The following is a 19,052-nucleotide window of genomic DNA, read 5'->3' as shown; positions in this document are numbered from 1 at the left end:
ACTATCACTATTCCCTGTTTACCAAGTATCACGTGAAATTCCACCACAATCACAATTTTTATTTTATTTTTTATGCATATAAACAAGCTAAACATGCAGTTTATTTGTATTCGTATATCATGAAACTTATATTTATTTTCAAAAATTATAATTTTAAATCAACTCTAAAAACACACACACACATATATATATATATATATATATATTTACTTAAATCCGTTTATCTTACTGAATTTATTTACATTCATGTAAACTATAAATAAATATAATGAATTCAAACCAATTCAACTCAGTAATAAATAATCAAATCCAAACTAGTTAAAACTTAATTTGGTTTGATAAAAAAAAAATTAAATTCAAATTAATCAAAATTTCTCTTGGTTTGATAATAAACAACTCAAGTCCGTATTGGGCTCAACTTGATTCAATATAATTACATAATTATTTTCTAAACTCAGAGTATTTATAGTTTATTTTTATGAAAGTGATTTACTTTGAGCATAATAGGCATTTGATGTATGGAGCAATGTTCAAGAACTTAATTTTGTTTCTACAATTTCTGTGGGAGTTCGTAGTTTATGACTGAATTTGAAACTTTTTCTTACTTCTTTTAGCGAATACATAATCTGTTCAATATTATGCATTTACTTTCTTTTTCTTTTTTAACAATCAGGAGGAGATTAATTAAGGAATAACTAGCTAATTAATGTAGTAATCTTATTTGTTTTCTTTCAGTTTAATTTAATGTGATGATCTAATAGTTAACATGACTTGTTTAGATATTACATATCTTTTTAAGTATAAATAAAAATCATAATTATAATAATTTATCCCGTAGGCCATAGCTTCCACTTCAATATTTTTATCCAGTAGGCGGTAGCTAAGACTTTGTTTTAACTAAATAATAACGTTTTCATTTATGAAATAACATTTTAATCTTATACTTAACATTAGTTTATGTGATTTCAAATTACAAATAGTGTTTTATTATTATTAGTTCAGTTGTCCAGCTGTTCGTTTGTGAAAGTCAAGAGTCTCATTTGAATAAACAGCTTTAGGTCCAAGAGTTAATTTGCAAGGCTGGACTAAGCAATGTAAGAGTTGGGCTTGGAACTGCAAAAATAGTCTACCAACTGAAAGACCCAAATCCATAATTTAATAACACTAAGAAAGGGTAGATCATAATTTTAGAATACTGCAAGGACTTTCTAGAAAATACAATGAAATCGCCCCTATCCGCCATCTCGCCAGTTTCTTTCTTTCCTTAATTAACAAAGAAGTTCCTCTCCTATTTTTCTCTTCTTCCTTTTTCCCCCTTTTTTTTTATTATTATTATTTTTTTTTATAGTTTTGATTTCACATTCAATCCTCTCCATGTCCATGGCTCTTCCTCAAAACCACTTTCAACAACAATACCACCACCACCAGCAGCAGCAATCTAAGAACTTAAGGTAAGTTTTATTTCAAGACCAAAACTTTTTTCTTTTTTCTAATTTCATTTCTCTCAAAACCCTAACATTACTTTTCACATTTATTCATTTAACCAGCTTGAATTTCTCAATTTCTGACCAATTTTTTTCCTCTTTATATTCAGAAACTTGTACTCAATTGACGGACAGGTTTATTATAACCCTGTTAATTTACAAGTTCAATCTCAGCATCCTCCATATATTCCACCTCCTTGTACGTTCTCTATTTCTGTTTAAAGTATCCATTGTTAATTTACGTGTGTTTGCACTGCATGTCTTTTTGTCTAGTTGTGAAGCCATAGGGTACTAAATAGAGGAATCTTTAGTGAGTATTAACTCATTTCTAAGCTAAAAAAGCTCAATTTTCGAATAATATAGCTACAGAACTTTAATTGAGTCTTTAAAGCTTTTCAAGGTTTGGTATTTTGTCAAACTAGTTTAATAAATTTATGGGTATTGTTTATTTTGGTCTGCTTCTAGTTCATGTTGTGGGGTTTGCACCGGGTCCGGCTACCATTGCTGATGGAAGTGATGGGGGAGCTGATTTGCCTTGGAATAATTATGGGTTGGAACCCAAGAAAAAGAAGTTAAAGGAGCAAGATTTTTTGGAGAATAATTCTCAGATTTCATCGGTCGATTTCTTGCAAGCACGATCAGTTTCAACTGGGTTAGGCTTGTCCCTTGACAATACCCGTCTTTCATCTTCTGGTGATTCTGCTTTGATTTCGCTCATTGGGGACGATATCGATAGGGAGTTACAGCGACAGGATGCGGAAATTGATAGATTCCTCAAGGTTCAGGTCTGTGTTTAAAGAATTTGATTTGCTTGGGAGAATGAACTTGTTTCTAGTTTCCATATTTTTAGGATGATTTAGGTGTTTTTCAGCCTTACTGATAGTGTTCACTATCTTAATGTGTGCTACATAAATTGTGCAAACTGGCTGTTCTTTGTATTTGTGTCTGCTTGTACATTTCTCGAATTCTATTGCTATATCAGGCAACTACATGACATTATTTTGGATAAATTGGTTCTGTAGGTATATCTGTTTCCCTATATTGTTCTGTTGATATGTTTCATGTCGCTTGAAAGCACAAAGTTCCTTCTGTTCAGCTCCTTTATGTAATTATGGTAACGTTGCTTCAGTTTGTCGCTAAGCTCTCTAGTAACTGGTAACATCAATTAATGAACATGTTTTATATGCACGTGTAATGTAGACAGTGAACTAGTACAATAACTTATATAACCAATGATGGACTATGTTAAATTAACTACGCTCTCTGCCTAATTATCAAGACCCCTAATTTGGAAGTTTATTCATTGTGTGGTTGTCCTTTCCTAACCAGATCTTTCCATTGCTTGACAATTGTATCTGTTGTTAATGTATTGAAAGCATTGCTCTACTGTTATGTACAACTTTCTAATTAGAATTTGTAAAGTCCAAATAGTAGCTTCAATGGTGAAACTTGTCTATATTATCTCTTTTTATGTGATTTCTTTGGGGCATTATGTCTTTCTAGCTATAGGATTTTGTGGTCATTGCCTTATGTCAATTAATTCTTGTCTAAGTGGCTGAGAACTATAAGATTATATTTGTTCAGATGCTTGTTCTGAATGAAATTTTGTAGAGCGTTGTTTTGATCTTGAAGGGGTCCACATGATGAGTTATGGATATGCATTTTTGGTAACTAAATCTCTTTGAAGTTAATAGATGAGATTTTGCACTTGTTGATTCAGTCAAGAGCCTTCTCTTGTTGCAAATTTCCTATTTGATATTTTGTTCTTAATTTTATTTTGTCTTTCATCTTCCCATGTGCTTTGATTGAAAATATTCATCTGATATTATACACCAAACAAATGGTGTTAATACATCCTGAACCACTTATATATACATGGAAATGGTTTAAACAAAAGAAATACCAACTTCTTTAAAGCAATGGAATTGTAGCGTCAGCTGGTATACATAGTTGGCAGCAAATTCAATGTGAAGTTACATTTTCTTAAAGCATGAGTTACGCGAACCTGCCACTCTTAGTTTAGAAGGTTTTTGAAATTCTTTTTATTTTTCCACCTCCTCTTTCATTATGTTTTCCTTCTCAATGGCCCAATCGTAGTGTGAAAACTTTAGAGAAAGAGTTCTTTTCTGGTAATAAATTATTGATATACTATTGAATAGTTCTTGGCCGTCTTGAATTTCTGGTAGGGTGATCGATTGAGGCAAACTATCCTAGAGAAGGTTCAGGCTAACCAACTCCAAGCTCTCTCGCTTGTGGAAGAAAAAGTTCTTGAAAAACTTCGTGAAAAAGAAGCAGAGGTAGAAAGCATTAGCAAGAGGAATATGGAACTTGAAGAGCAAATGGAACAATTATCTGTGGAAGCAGGAGCTTGGCAGCAACGAGCTAGATACAATGAAAGTGTGATAAATGCCCTCAACTTTAACCTTCAGCAAGTCTATGCTCAAAGTAAAGATAGCAAAGAAGGGTGTGGTGATAGTGAGGTGGATGATACTGCTTCTTGCTGCAATGGTCGTGCTATTGACTTTCATCTGCTCTCTAAGGAGAATAATGACATGAAAGAATTGATGACTTGTAAGGTTTGCAAAGTCAATGAGGTTTGCATGCTTCTGATCCCATGTAAGCATCTATGCGTTTGTAAGGATTGTGAAAGTAAGCTTAGTTTTTGTCCCCTATGTCAGTCTAAGTTTGTTGCCATGGAAGTCTATATGTAATAGGATATATTTATAAATGGCGCAATGTTATACTAAAGTTATATGCATTGATTATGTCATTTTATTGCTTGATACAGCCGCTGGTTTTTCTCCTGTTGTGGCTATTGTATGGTGAATCATATTTCTGGAAAAAGGCATAATTGTGTGCATTTCTTATAGACTTTGCTTTAACTGGGTTACCCTGGAGAATCATAAAAATTCCGTTGGAAGGAGTTGCATGTACAGTGACAATGAGATTTTATCTAATCACTTGGATGGCCTGTAAATAAATTAGAATAAAAAGAAAGGCTTCTTCTAATAAACCTGGCATCTTCTTCTAATAAACCTGTCAAAACTGTCTGCCACTCTTTTAGGTCTATGCTTCGTGCAAAGAGTAACTTGATGACTTTTTTTTTTTTTTTTTTTTTTGAGAAAGTGAGTTGATGACTCTTAAAATCTAAAAAGAAAATAAGTTTAGTATATATTTTAGTTATATATTAAATTGATAGATAATTGATATATATTTATTAATTTTAAATAATTAAATATATTTTAATGCTCTAAATATGAAATAATTTAATTATAAAATGATCATACATAGAAGTCATATACATCAAATGATCATATATAGGAGTCATACACATCAAATTTAGATAAAAATTTAAAAAATTTAGCAACACCAATAAATAAGAATTTCACATGCACAAGATATAATTTTTGGTTGTTTGCTGTTTATGGAACTTATATGCTTGCTAGTGCAGAACCCACCAACCACCTACCCCTGTCCCCACCCACTCAACCCTTTCTGCATGCATGCCAAGCTTAATAGGTAGTTGGTCCACCACAGCCACCTCCGATATTGGGTTGGTCAGAATTGAAGTGATGCTCCGGGCGGGTGGGTTTTCCGGAAATGGGTTCAAAAATTGGATCCAGGACTAAAGGGTTGTGCTAATGCATGTAATTCTTGGTTTATGGCCAAGAACTTTATGAATTTGGAACTTGCAAACTTATCAATTTCATCTAGATTTACTAACAAAATAATTGCACTAATTGAGTTGACACAACTTCATCCGTAAAACAAGGGATCATTTTATTAAATACAAGACCCAGGTTTTGAGGGCCAACGAGAATTATGCCCATGAGCGACGGCTGTTATGTGTCACTGCTGACGTCAATCTTACAGTCCATTGTGATTAGGTGACGTCATATGGTAATCGTATCGTGTATTGTTTTAGCCGCTCATCGCGTAAACATTTCCAGCAAAGCCATCGTCTTTCCATTATGATGTACAACGGCATGCCATCCCTCTTTATTTTTTCAGTCTCTCATAATGGCTTTGTGACTGTTAAATTAACCGAAGAAAAACAACGCTATGCTTAAAATTGATTGCATATGACGACGTGTCTGATGGAACATTCTGTTCTTGTATGTGTGCGCGCGCACACATATGCATCTTAGTTTACTAACTTGGGTTCTTTATATTTATTGTTTGGATTTGTTTTAGATATGAAAATCTTGGAGTTGAATGTTTCCCTGCATATGCTGAGCGTAGTGTGTAAACGGCCAGAGGGATTCAACTGAGGCCAGCTTGTGAGCCTACTTGCACATCTTCAGGTTCAGTTCCGACGCCACAATATTTTCATCTGCTTAATCATGTCAGTCAAGCAACTTGCAAGGTGAAATTCGTGCTCCATTTCTCAGATACGGGTGTTTCTTCATAACAAGAAATCATATTCGGAAACCGAGGAGAGTTCAATTCAAATACTTTAAGGAAGCAATTATTAGGAACAAATGTACAAAACAAAATAAACAGAACTATTAGGAACAAGCAGATGGACAAAGTTCCAAGTATATTTGGGTTGATGTCTTAAAGAAAAAGACCCCTCGTAATTCTGTTCAATTGGGAAGTATGATCAACTCTGCTCTACTTCTTTCATGAGTTGGTAAAGCGTCATGGGCTGGTTTTATATTCTTAAAACGCTTCTTTGAGTGGCCCAGGAAAACAAAAACAGTGTCTCAGATCAAATCTAATCAAGATCCAGTGAGCCGTCCATCTTTTGGTACAAAAGGAGGAAGATGCAACTTTGCTTGCAAAAACCTTGTAGTCAAAATGATATTAATGATCCTCTCACTTGGGTTAAATTTAGAAATAATACCCTATTCTCTAGAGTATTATGATTAGAGAATGGCTCCTAATGAATAATAGCTTTCCCTTTGAGTTTGCTTTCCTTAAAAATATTGATGAGTTGGTTGAAGGAAATTAACGGTCAGGGACAGAAGAATAAAATCTCCACACCGGAGATGGATAGCATAATTAATTTCATAACCTGTTTAATTGGTTCGAAACAAAATTAAGGATAAAATAAAATATCTTTAGAATGATTCCTCAAAAGAAAAAAAGAAATCTTTAGAATGTGCCGTGCCATCTTCATTGGCAAATTGATAGAATCCAAAATGAGAAGTATTTACCATCTTAGTTGGCAAAGTTGATCTTCCATTGTCTTACTCGCACTTGTTGCTGTTAAGCCAATAAGCTGAGGTAACATTATTAAAAGGGCTTATTATAGTTTAATAGTCAAAATCTTGAACACTTTTTGAGTTCTTTAGTTTAGTAAATTAGTATTGTAGAAGAAGGCTTGGGAGGCAAGGATCAATGTTATTATTTTTGAAGCGTGAAGTGAACAAAAGTAGGAGAGGGAAGTGCTTTTTAATTTTGATAAAGGAAAGGGAAGGAAAGAAGATTGATGAACTTTTATCTAATCATGCCTTAGAAAGTGATGACAAAGAGGAAAGTGAATATGCTTCACCCATGATTATAACTATCTGCTCTCTCTATTATTATTCCACCTCCACTTCCACTTCCACCGCAAACCCTAGCCGATCTCTGTCCTGTCAAATTTTGCCTGTCCCCCCATGCATCTTTGCCTTTTCTTTTTTCATAGAGACTTTGGATTAGAATGTGATACATTTTGATTTATATTATCAAGTGTACATTCAAATTTTAATGGAAGAGGTGCCTTTATATATTATACATGACATAGCTTAGACTTCAATCATCCAACCCCTATCCTTATTCCCTATAAAGCTGTGTTCTTTCTTTCTTTTTTTTCCACTACTTTCTTCTTTTCTTCTTTCACTACTTTGTGGGGCATATATGGGGTATGAGATCTCTGTTGGCTTACCTCCACTTTGTTTCTTCTTCTTTTCTTTTCTTTTTTTTTTTTTTTTTTTTTTTTAATCTTTCAGATGTTGTACATCCGTGATTATTTTTTTCCCTCTCCTTTTGGGATTCAATTTAAATTCCTTACACCAGTCAAAAATTATTCCTGTTTTTTGAACTGAACATTCATCTTGTTATGCCCACATCTCCTGCTGCCTCGGGTACGAGGCTATATTGCTTAGTTGCAAGGGGTCCCCAATTTATACAAATGTATCTTGAGATGTTTGTCTTTAGTTGGCTCTTTCTTGAAAATAGATGTGTATCAAGTTAATTAATTTTTAGCATGCATGTGGAATTCTAGAGCAGCTTTTATTTTTATTATGAGGTTATGTAGGCATGCCAATATAGTGATTATAGACTGCTCTATTGAAATATCACTAACCTGAAAATCCTCATTCCCTTTCCATAGGGTTTCTCTTTTATACCGCCTCTTCTTTGAGGTTCTATTACATGTCCTGCCAGGGCACATGAGAATTGATATTTCGTAATCCATTAACTAATTATCACCTATACATATAGATGTATGAAGTAGTCTATATGAAATTAAGTGAACATTGTGTCTTCTTTTAGTTACTCCAACTAGAAAATTTAATTTGTTTTTTCCAATGCCACTCTCTTTTTAAATTTGAAGAAAATCTGTTTTAATGCATATGTGATGTAGTGGAATTTGTAGTTTTCAAAATTTAGAACATCTAATCCTTTGTAACTCAAAGTTCTACATATCTTAGAAACTGTCTCATACAATTTATATGTATCCACATTTTGCATGGAGCGAAGAGAAAGCAGTGTCATCACTTCTTTGCATTTATTTAATAAAACAAAAGAAAAGGAAGTGAAAATTCCATTGCTTATTGGTTTCACTTTTGGCAACAGTGGTCCTATAGTAACCAAATAACAACCAGATTAAACCCACATCCTTGTCAAACAATCTTCCAAGTTCCAGTCCATCTCTGGCCGAGAGTATTATTTACAGTAATCAGCCCCTTATTCCCATGCAGAAAGACCCTAATTTCCTTTCCTTTTTTTTTCTTCTAACCCTGCATTGAATTTAGATATGTTACATAGAGATCATCTATCTTCAGTTATATTACTTTATTACATTAGAAATTCTTAGAATTAAACATCTCTGGGTTTTTTCGTTTTATTTATTATTTAAGAAGTCAGTACAAGAAGACTAATTATAAGAATTAATTTCTAACTGTTTATGCTACAGAAGCATATAATTTGGTTCTAATAATTTCTTCGTAATGGTATTACATTCTTAGTCAAATAATTAATTAATTAGTTACTTGGAGTTTTTACTAAATAGGTGAGCATGGAGAATCAAACAGTGAAAAGAAGAGAACAAAAAAACTGGAGCGGATAGTAATGGATTAGGGACCATCAAAATTGTGCGCCTGGTTGATGAGTGATGTAAACAGTACACCAGAGATCATTCAAAAGGCTTTTGCTTGACATGATTGACCAGCCAAAAAGGGTTTTCTGAGTGGATTATTAGGTGGCAATAATATCAATATGATTATTGGAATAATATTTTATGAATTTCTTTTTCGAAGAAAACATCAGGAAAAAAAATAAACAGAGAAAACTGGACTGCCTGGATCAACCCAACACTCCAAATGATTTGAAGATAACTGCATTTCCCTAGAACATGATAGATCTATCACCATCCGATCAATTATATGGTAATTTACATCGAATTTCGGCGAAACTAACAAGATTTCCATTTTTATAGCATGAATTATTGGAACCCATCATAGTAAAAAGGAGAAAAAAAATCCATCTTTTTTCTTTTTCCAACTTTAAGAGCCTGCTACGTAGCTATAAGATGTGGGTCTTCATAATATATATGCATGAAATGATGGCGAGAATGAATAATGGAGGGACCCAAATGAAAGCTTTTTGATCATCACAAAGGAATCCCTTGGATTGAGGAGTAGTAGTAGTAGAAGTAGCAAGCAGCAGCCTTAAATCGTGGGACCCTTTATTATTATTATTATTATTTTAATTTTTTTTCCTTTAACGTTGATCATCCACAGTATAAAAAGAAGAGAACTAGAGGAAGATAGAATAGGAGAAGAAAGAAAGGAAAGAAAAAAGATTGTGACGTGCATGTGATCAAACAGCCTTTGTGTTCCCCTCTTATAATCCAATGTACTAAAAAAACCACCATTCTTCTTCTATGTCTTTTTTGACATTCGGGTAGATCGCTCTTTCTTTGCTTTTTTGGATAATAATGTTTAGGTCATACCATTAACTCACTTATGTTAATGTTTTCGTACAAATTAAACCTTAATTATAATTTTGGACCCCATCTTTAGACATTATGTAAATGTTTGCCCCAAGACTTGATCATCAATTGCACCGACTAAAAGCATGTCATTAGTGGAATCATTGGGCCCCAAAAATATCAACATCAAGGGTGATCTGATCATATAACCAACTTTTTGCACATTCTTTAGAATATAAAAAAATAATAATAATAACAATAATCTATATATCTAACTAGCTTTTACCCTTTGTATATGCTAAAGGTTGCACTAGTTTATAGTAGGATCTTTTTCACGTAGAAGTTGAATCAATGTCTTTAACAAAGGAGAGGGAAAAGAAAAGAAGAAGAAGAAGAAGAAAAAGGGTAGAAAGATAAGGTATATGGAAAGGAAAGACCTACATTGTTCTTCTATCCTTTTAATGTAAGTTTAAAGCAATGTTGTAAATGAGGAGCTTTCTTTTTTATTGAGAAGATACAATAGACCATGCAAAGAGTCTATGTGTTTTCTTTTCTTTTTCTTCTTCTCTTTTATGTACAAAACCCTTTTGGTATTGGACCTACGAAAAAGAGATTAGTGTTGAAGTGAAGCTGCTTTTTAACGTCTTTTTTGGAAAAATATAACTTTTGCATGCAAATCAAATCCATCTTATTCCATTTTATTTTCATTAATTTACATACATTCCTTTTTCTATATCCAATCAATCGACTTCCTTTACTTCATTTAATTGGGCCATTATGTTTTTTTTTTCTTTTGTTTTTTTTATTCTTACAACTAAAATTAATTCATGCACATTATTCTTTTTCTCTAATTAATGCATGCACATGACAAAGTTTTGCATGTTGAAATTGTGAAATTAGATGCACATTAAATAAATAATTCTAATTTATAAACGTCTTATTTTTTCTATGTAAGAATGTTAGCCCCTATTAAAAGCAAAGTTAATTAAACTTAAGAGAAAAGAATTTTAAACACATTTTCTATTTTGTTACTTGCAAATAATAGTAATTCGGGAGTTCCTATCTGCTTGTGTTCTTAGAAAATCTTAATTTCCTTTTAAGGACGAGAACATCCTGAGAAGATTTTCAATTTTTGTTTTTTGTTTCTATTTCACCAAGAGCACTACTCTAAATAAAAACCAAATGAGTTCTGAGATGGCAAATATTATTTCGTATATTGCAGTCCGTTCAGAGTGTCGACAAATTTTAATCTTAATTCTTATTATGGACTCGAATACTTAAGGGTTGCATCAAATTGTAAAATAGGCCAAAATAAATAGTACAACGCATGGAAAATGTCAGCTTTTCTGATTTCTGAACCACAGTATCCCATTGATAGTGTGTTTTGGTGCCTGCAGTTAAAAAACAGAGTGCAAGAAAAAAGAAAATGCAAGAGATAAAGAATTAGTTGGAGTGAGGGTAAGCATTTTGTTATTTTAGCAGCAGATCCGGATAACAATATTAATTGAAGCTATTTTTCTTAGTAATAATGTCCAGTGGGGGTTTTGTAACATAATATCATTCAAATGATTGCTCATGAATCAAGCACGTTGTTAAATTAGTTCTTCATTTAATGAAATGATTATCATTCATTCATTATTATTTTTATTATTATTATTAGTTTTAAGTTCACAAATAGGAGATGGTAATAGTTACAATATTTATTTATGAGTTGTTTTATAATGACTAATGAAATAATCATAATGGGGGATATTATATCATTATTTCAGTTATTCCTCTTTTAATTCCATAAATACATATTAATAAGTTATTACGTCAATCATTTTTGCTTATTCTAATTATATATGCACACTCGAGCTTAATCATGTAACAAGATGGAATCGCTGGCCAACTTTCATCCACGATGTTAACTAAAATGACACAAAACAATCAAAACATAGCATAATGCAAAAGAAACAATTATCACATTGAAAAAGTTTAAATCTAATTTAAAGAAAAAACGTCAATTAGTAAGCGCAGCATGTTCCACGTGCTACCAATACCATGCACAACAGAATCATGTGTATTATTAATATATGACTCTGTCTGTTGAAAAATATATATGTATACGTGTGTGGATTGAGGAGGTAGAAGACAGTCCATCACCATCACACGTACACATACGCAAAGGACAAAAGGCAGCTGGTAACATTACAATACAATACAGGAGTAGAGACCCAAACGGGTATCTTGTCCGATCCATTAATATCAGTGTGCCATTTCCTCGTGACCCATACACTACACATACAAATATTCTCTCTCTCTCTCTCTCGTATAAATACAATATAATATACTAATTTCTGCTCTCTACGTTTGTTTCACTACTAGCTACACGTTGCATACAGTATATACCAATAATTATTGAGATTTTTCATTATTATTATTATTTCTATTATTGTAAACGTACTTAGAAATACAATTAAAATGTTTGAATTTGAGAGAAAGGGACTAGTGCATGATTATGATGTATAAATTTTACTTGATGCCAAATTAGTATCAGAACTACTGTAACTGTTGGTGGTGAACTAGCCTTGCAATTTGGAGCCCTTTATGAGAACGCAATGTTTGAATAGGGAAACATAATGCTGAAAGAAATCTTACACTGGATAGGATCACTGAAAAGAAACGATGAACCTTGGCCAGTCTTTTAAATGAGTTCTACCCTTTCATTTTGGGACATTATATTTGAAACATGTGCACTTATATATAAAATAAGTAAGAAATTAAGATGGCCTTGGTGTGCTCTCTCAATGCAAGAGATAGTTCAGTAGAACAGACAAAAGAGAGTGTGAGAAGAGAAGAGACAGAAGAAAGACCTTATAGCTTGTCGTTTAGATAGAAAATTTGATTCTTTGTACAGTTTTCTTTAAAATAATGAAGATTAGAGAGATATGAGAAAGAAATAAAAGTAAAATGACATAAATACAAAGATTTTATCCGTATTGGCTCTGTGCATTAAGTTGTCTCTCCTTGAGATCTTCGTTTTAGATTATGTAATAATTACTATTACCATTTGTTTATTTAGAACAACTAGGAATACATTATTTATTATTTGTTAAAGAGTATCGGCGGTGGTCATGTGACGATGTGAGATGGTTCTTTGTGGGGTTCACTTTCACTCCGTTTTAGAAATTAGAATAGAATCTTCTTGGACATGTATAATGGGAAAACTGCAGAAAAAGTACCGTATAGTTAGGGATTTTGAACTTATAGATCTCTAGTTTTTCTTTTCTTCACATTTTCAGACTAATATATTTAATTTTTCTTTTTGGCTTTTTGATACCTGCTAACTAATAATCACAAAAAATAAAATGGACATGATTTTTTAATTTTACTAGGATTAAAAAACATAAATCCTGAATTATTTTATGTTTAAAATAAATTATACCATCACAAGAAAATAATAACATTGTTAGTAGGTAAGGTAGACAAGTTTAAAATAAAATAAACTCAGGGACCCTAGCAAAAATGTAAGAAAGCAGATTACAGAATGTTAAATGCAAAAAACTGGAAACAATACAGATACTTTGTTTTCTTTTTTGAAATTTATAGTGTGGGAGTGAAGAGGAAGAGTGAGTTTGGTAGCGATGGTGGTGGGCTGGGTAGGATATCTGTCCGAGTTGCTGACAACTTGTTAGAGAGAAAAAGATCAAACCTTTGGTTTCTAGATTTCCATTTACTTTTGTAGGACCAACTTTTCTTTTATTACATAAAAAACTTTTTCCTTTCTCTTTCTTCTTCATATTATCTTTTTTTTTTTGTTGTTGTAATTTTGTCCTGTTATACCCTATACTGTACAAAGCTACAAACAAAGATATAAAAATGCAAACTCAACACCCACATAAATTTTTATTTATTTTAAGAAAATAAAACTCCACGAATCATGAAAGGAAATTACCTTTGCTTACTCATTTAACTATTTCGTGCTTGTTTCTGTTTCCCATTACTCATAAACTGTTCATTTTCCATCAATGAGATAGGGCCCATCCTTGCAATATGATTGTTGGACCCACCGAGGCCCATCATCATCATCATCGAGTGGTTTAAAATGGATAATCATAAATATAATTAAGTTAATCAATTGTGGATCGATGGATATAACTACATACATAATTCTTCTCTTTGTGACAATGACTAAGTGGGTTGCATGTTGAACTTATCATATGTAAATTATATAAAAAAAAAAAAAGGTAAAAAGGACTATTATAATAAGTATATTAATTATTTGAGGGAAACATCTAGATGATGGGGTTCGTTCCTTGTTATAATTTGGGGATGAGCTATAAGTGCAATATATTCCCATAAATATGCATGTAACATGAATGAGGGCAGGGAATTGAGGGGTGCAGTAATAAATATTATGTCATGAAAGAAGAAAACAAAACAAGAATCACGAGATTGGTATACGTACGTGTACAGGACCATCAAAAATACATGGACAGCGTCCATGTCAGCCGCTGCAAATCTTGCAGACTATGTACACAGAAGGGTAAGTGTTTTTTGAACTTGAGAATCAAGAAACAAGAAATAGAGCGAATAATATATAAGAGAGGGATATAGAAGAGAAGAGGAAGTTTTAGAAGATTTTGATCTGCAGACCAGAGAGAGGGATAGGGTTTCCAATTATAATTGCACATAGGTACTTGAAGCTGAAATTTCTTTTTATCAATTTCAAGTTCCTTCCCGATCTATATGAACTCAAGGAAATAAAAATAAAAATATTTAATGTCACATGCAACCTATTTATTTTATATGAAGTGTTTTGAAATATACCAGATTAATCTAAGTAATGTTTCATGTGAGGAGGAGTTCGTTTTTGGCACTACATATACTTGTAATGTATGTGTATATATATATATGTATTCTTAATGGGGAACTTTTCCAAAAAAGAGTAACCTAGCTACAAACTCAGAAGAATAAATTTATTTTGTTATGTACATTTAGTTTTGGAGTCAGGTGACCAGGTTCTGATGTGCTTACTGGTTAAAAAAGAAAATGAGCCATTTACTTGTGTATGACCAATCTTGCACAAGTACGCATGATAATGGACATGAATTCAGCTGATTTTCTTGGTGTCATGAACTGATTAGATAGATTTGGTAAGTTTTACTTGTGACATAAACCAAAATTGGGATTCTATTCCATCTGAAAAAAAGAACTAATTAATGCTCTCTTCTTAAGGAAATTATAAATAAGAAATTGAATCACCCCTTGTGTTTTTAAGAATTTATGTAAATAAGCTAAAACATGTAAAAAGAGTGGAGTTATAATGGTGGGGAACATGGGCAGTTTAACTTTGTTTTTCCAATAATGAGAATCATAGACATGATCAAAATAATCAGTTGAGTATCTATATGAAATAATTAGTAATCATTTATTTTTTTCTATTCTTTCACTTTGGACCTCTTACTGTCCCTACCCTTTACTGTCACTTGATCATCATCATAATATGAATCCATTTTTCACTTTTATAGGATCCCTTAGCAACTACTCATTACAACAGTTTTCATGCAATCTTGTTCAAATTTTGTGCTCATATCCAATTTAAGATAAAGTAAATAAATTATTAAACTCGTTCATCAAATTAAGGAATGAAAAATCTTTCAAATTATAGAATAATAGGAAACATATTGGAAGAAATATACATAAACCATATAGAAACTTTCAAATTCATATTTTCTTGGGCCCTTACAATAAAGAAAGCAAGGGAAAAAGAGGCTGTAAAAAAAGTTTCCATTTATTCATGAAAAACTTTTAGGGGAGGGTCAATAATTCAATCACCTGAGACACGTCAGCAAAGGAAGAAAGAAAGAGAGAAAGCCGAGCCGATCGAGGAAGAGCCAAAGTTGGAGGCTCAAAGCAGAGAGGCTAAAGGCTAATAAAAGGGCTACATATAGCTAGTGTAGATAAATATAATACATATAATAAATAACTGTTACATAGTCAGTAAAGGTAATAGTGGGCAGAGAGCATGTCAATATGATATTGATATTGAAGTCTGGAATATTGTTATGAGTGGAAAAGAAAGTTGAAGGGAAAGAAAGAAAGAAAGAAAGAAAGAAAGAAAGAAGAAGGAAGAAGAAGAAGAAGAAGAAGAAGAAGAAGAAAATGTCGTCACGTAGAAACAGGCTTTAAATCTCATCACGTAATTCGATGTATCCTTTACCATACATTATATATATATATGCTAAAGAGTAGTAGAAAATGATGGGGATTCGAAAATTGGAGAGTGTGTTTGGTGATATTAAACAACAAAAGGATACCTACAAAATGAAAAAGAGTACACTCGTTTGACGTGAAGTGAAAACCCACCTTCGTCTCTCTTCTTCTTCTCTTTTCTTTTTTTCTTTTTTATTTTTTGAACCGTTTAAAATGTCAACAATAGTCTCAACTGCTGTATGTTTCTTTTGAAGCAAAATCCGTAAGACAACATAATGTTTAGTACAAGAATCTAATAGAATCCAAATCAATAATAAATCTCGATATCTTTACAAGGACATGAAAGATGAGCTTAATAAAAAAAGTGACTTTAAATATCCTGTTTCCTTTTTACAGTAAATGTTGAAGAGCAATGAAGATGAGCAAGCATAATACACGAGCTACGTACATGCTTTTCTATATGTATATATGAGCTAAGTCTTCATCATAGGTTTACTTTTTTATTTTATTTTCTTAAAAAATAGTTTCCTTCTTTAAACAATGAGCTGAAAGCTGCAGGCTAAGCAAGAAGAGCAATTAAGGAGACGTACTGTATAATGAAAACTAACAAAGGGGGAAAAAGAAGGAGGAATTGATAGGCGGAGAGTGTGTATGGAATAATAAGGAAGAAGGGGTGGCATTGTCAATTTGTGGAAGACGAGGGCGCATTGCATACCATATCCTCAACTGTGCCTGATTTTAAGTGGGTGTGCGCGGGATGAATGTCAGAGAGAGAGAGAGAGAGAGGGAGAGGAGAGAGAGTTCACGGGTTTGTCTTGAAAGGCCCTTATTTCACAGTCCTAGACAGACGGACACATATTCTCTCTCACTACACAACCGAGGACCCAAACAAAAAATTATAACAATATCATATTACATATCAGTTCATCCCCCAAAAAAAAACATACTTATAAAAATTCAAAAAAAAAAGAGAGAAAAAAAAAAAACAACCGCACAGTTCACAGTAGCACGCACCCCCTTCTCTCTCCAACATTTTTATCCAACCCAAGACCCAAAGTTTCACACTCAACCTTCTCCTTATTCTTACCCATCAAAGCCAAAAAAAAAAACCAAAAGCCCCCACTGTCTTGTTTCCTTCTCTTCTTCCAGACCCATCTTTCTTTTCTCTTTTGTTTTCTCTTCTTTTTCTTTTTTCCCCTTTCTTTCTCTCTTCAGATTATAGCAGGTGCTATTGATCTTCTTCAATGGCGTTTATGCTAGACAATTGCGAAGGCATTTTGCTTTCACTTGATTCCCACAAATCTGTCCCAGCTCCTTTCCTTACCAAAACCTACCAATTAGTTGATGATCCTGCCACCGACCATATAGTTTCTTGGGGTGAAGATGATGCTACTTTTGTTGTTTGGAGGCCACCCGAGTTCGCTAGAGATCTTCTTCCTAACTATTTTAAGCATAACAACTTCTCTAGCTTTGTTAGGCAACTCAATACCTATGTATGTTACTAAACCGAATCCCTCCTTTTCTTTCTTTTAACGTTTGTGTTCTTATTTATATATTTTTGTTGCTTATTCTAATTTTGTGTTTGGTTTTGGTTTGATGAACTAGGGTTTTAGAAAGATTGTACCAGACAGATGGGAGTTTGCAAATGAGTTTTTCAAGAAAGGAGAGAAGCATTTACTATGTGAAATCCATCGAAGAAAAACAGCACAGCCTCAAGTAGCTATTAATCACCACCATCATCACCCACATTCGCCACTCGGTGTTAATGGGCCAAGTTTCTTTCCATTTTCAAGCCGAGTTAGCATCTCCCCATCTGAATCAGATGAGCAACCCAACAACAATAACAACTGGTGTGACTCTCCACCTCTCACTTCACCAAGAGGAGGAGTTCCTAATGCTTCAGTTATTAATGGTGGTGGTGGATATAATAGCTCAGTCACTGCCTTGTCAGAGGATAATGAAAGACTGAGGAGAAGTAACAATATGCTTATGTCTGAACTTGCACATATGAGAAAGCTTTACAATGATATTATCTACTTTGTTCAGAATCATGTCAAGCCTGTCACTCCTAGCAATTCATACCCCTCTTCTTTACTTCTTTGTGCACCAACATCTACTGCTACTCCTTTTACTTCCAATGGTTCTTTGATACAAAAACCATTAAACCAACTTCTTGGATATTATAATCCTCCTAGTACTAACTCTAAGCTAGTTCCTCAAGTTCAAGTTTTAAACTCTCCCACCAGCACTTCACAAAGCTCTTTAACATTTCTTGATGAGGGCTGCAAGAATACAAAGTTGTTTGGTGTGCCTTTACAATCCAAGAAAAGATTGCACTCTGAGTATAATGCTTCTCACACAGGAAATATGGAGACTAGTAAGGCTCGTTTGATGTTGGAAAAGGATGATTTAGGGTTGAATCTCATGCCCCCTTCAACATGTTAGTTTCCTCAAATCCATTCAAAGATCTGAGGTTTCTTTTTGCTTCTTTCTTTTCATTTTCTTGATTTAAAATTTTCCTGTTCCGTTTGTTATGGACGTTCTTTGAGTCTGAGATATGATAGTGTTGATCATATATGTGTGTGCGTGCGTGTGGGTGTTTGCGACTTATTTGTATATAATTTTAGTGCCCGGGTATTTTCTTGTTTACCCACAGCCATGAGTGCAGGTGGGTTTTGGTTAGAGTGATTATCAAAAAGCAAGTTTTAGTAAAAAGAAAGAACCGCCAACACCGTCTTTCTTAGAGACATCTCTTAGTTTTTTATTGGTGCAATTTATTGCTAGTTCTTGATTATCAGATCTCTCTCCCTTCTTACCCTCTCTTCTCCTTCTGATTTCTGATTTTCATGTCTGTATGTTTCAGTTACATTAATGCAAGCAGAGAGTGTGAGAGAGAGAAGGGGGGGGGGGGGGGGAGGGAGTCTCGAGTACTCTCGGTGCTTTCCTTTTTAGTTCTTTTTTCAAAAGATAGAAAATAAAAGCTGTGAAAATTTCAGGCTGAAATACAAATTCGTCGACTATGGTCTCTAGGGCTTTCTCTGATTAGTCCCATTAATGGATAATACGTACAGTCATGGCATTCGAAAAATATACTTGAAACGTATTAATTCATGAAAAGAGGAAGAAAAGAAAAAGGAAGCTGACACCATTATGATATTTTTTTGTTTCAAAAAATCTAATTATTAGCAGTTTAATCATAATTATCATCAATCCTATTATTGTCAAAAGAG

General features: G+C 33.2%; 2 protein-coding genes across 2 annotated transcripts; both read left to right on the top strand.

Annotated features, from left to right (window-relative positions):
* The first annotated feature begins 1,196 nt into the window (after positions 1–1,196).
* Positions 1,197–4,288, top strand: LOC8278852 (probable BOI-related E3 ubiquitin-protein ligase 2). The gene is made up of 4 exons (XM_002510153.4): positions 1,197–1,451; positions 1,595–1,683; positions 1,950–2,269; positions 3,671–4,288. Exons 1-4 carry the CDS (start codon positions 1,375–1,377, stop codon positions 4,193–4,195), a joined length of 1,011 nt encoding a protein of 336 aa, XP_002510199.2. The 5' UTR covers positions 1,197–1,374; the 3' UTR covers positions 4,196–4,288.
* Positions 4,289–16,470: 12,182 nt separating this feature from the next.
* LOC8278853 (heat stress transcription factor B-4) lies at positions 16,471–18,565 on the top strand. Its single transcript, XM_002510154.4, has 2 exons — positions 16,471–17,315; positions 17,428–18,565. Exons 1-2 carry the CDS (start codon positions 17,067–17,069, stop codon positions 18,265–18,267), a joined length of 1,089 nt encoding a protein of 362 aa, XP_002510200.1. The 5' UTR covers positions 16,471–17,066; the 3' UTR covers positions 18,268–18,565.
* Positions 18,566–19,052: the final 487 nt, after the last annotated feature.

The sequence above is a fragment of the Ricinus communis genome, chromosome 2 (genome assembly GCF_019578655.1).
Source record: "Ricinus communis isolate WT05 ecotype wild-type chromosome 2, ASM1957865v1, whole genome shotgun sequence".
NCBI classification, from domain to species: Eukaryota; Viridiplantae; Streptophyta; class Magnoliopsida; order Malpighiales; family Euphorbiaceae; genus Ricinus; species Ricinus communis.
This window is presented reverse-complemented; position numbering and strand designations above follow the sequence as displayed.

Excerpts from the sequence above, each read along its gene's own strand:
- LOC8278853 (XM_002510154.4), top strand. The coding sequence starts at position 17,067 with ATGGCGTTTATGCTAGACAATTGCGAAGGCATTTTGCTTTCACTTGAT. Across the intron at positions 17,316-17,427 it reads TTAGGCAACTCAATACCTAT|GGTTTTAGAAAGATTGTACC; the intron begins GTATGTTACTAA and ends TTGATGAACTAG.
- LOC8278852 (XM_002510153.4), top strand. The coding sequence starts at position 1,375 with ATGTCCATGGCTCTTCCTCAAAACCACTTTCAACAACAATACCACCAC. Across the intron at positions 1,452-1,594 it reads CAGCAATCTAAGAACTTAAG|AAACTTGTACTCAATTGACG; the intron begins GTAAGTTTTATT and ends CTTTATATTCAG. Across the intron at positions 1,684-1,949 it reads TCCATATATTCCACCTCCTT|TTCATGTTGTGGGGTTTGCA; the intron begins GTACGTTCTCTA and ends GTCTGCTTCTAG.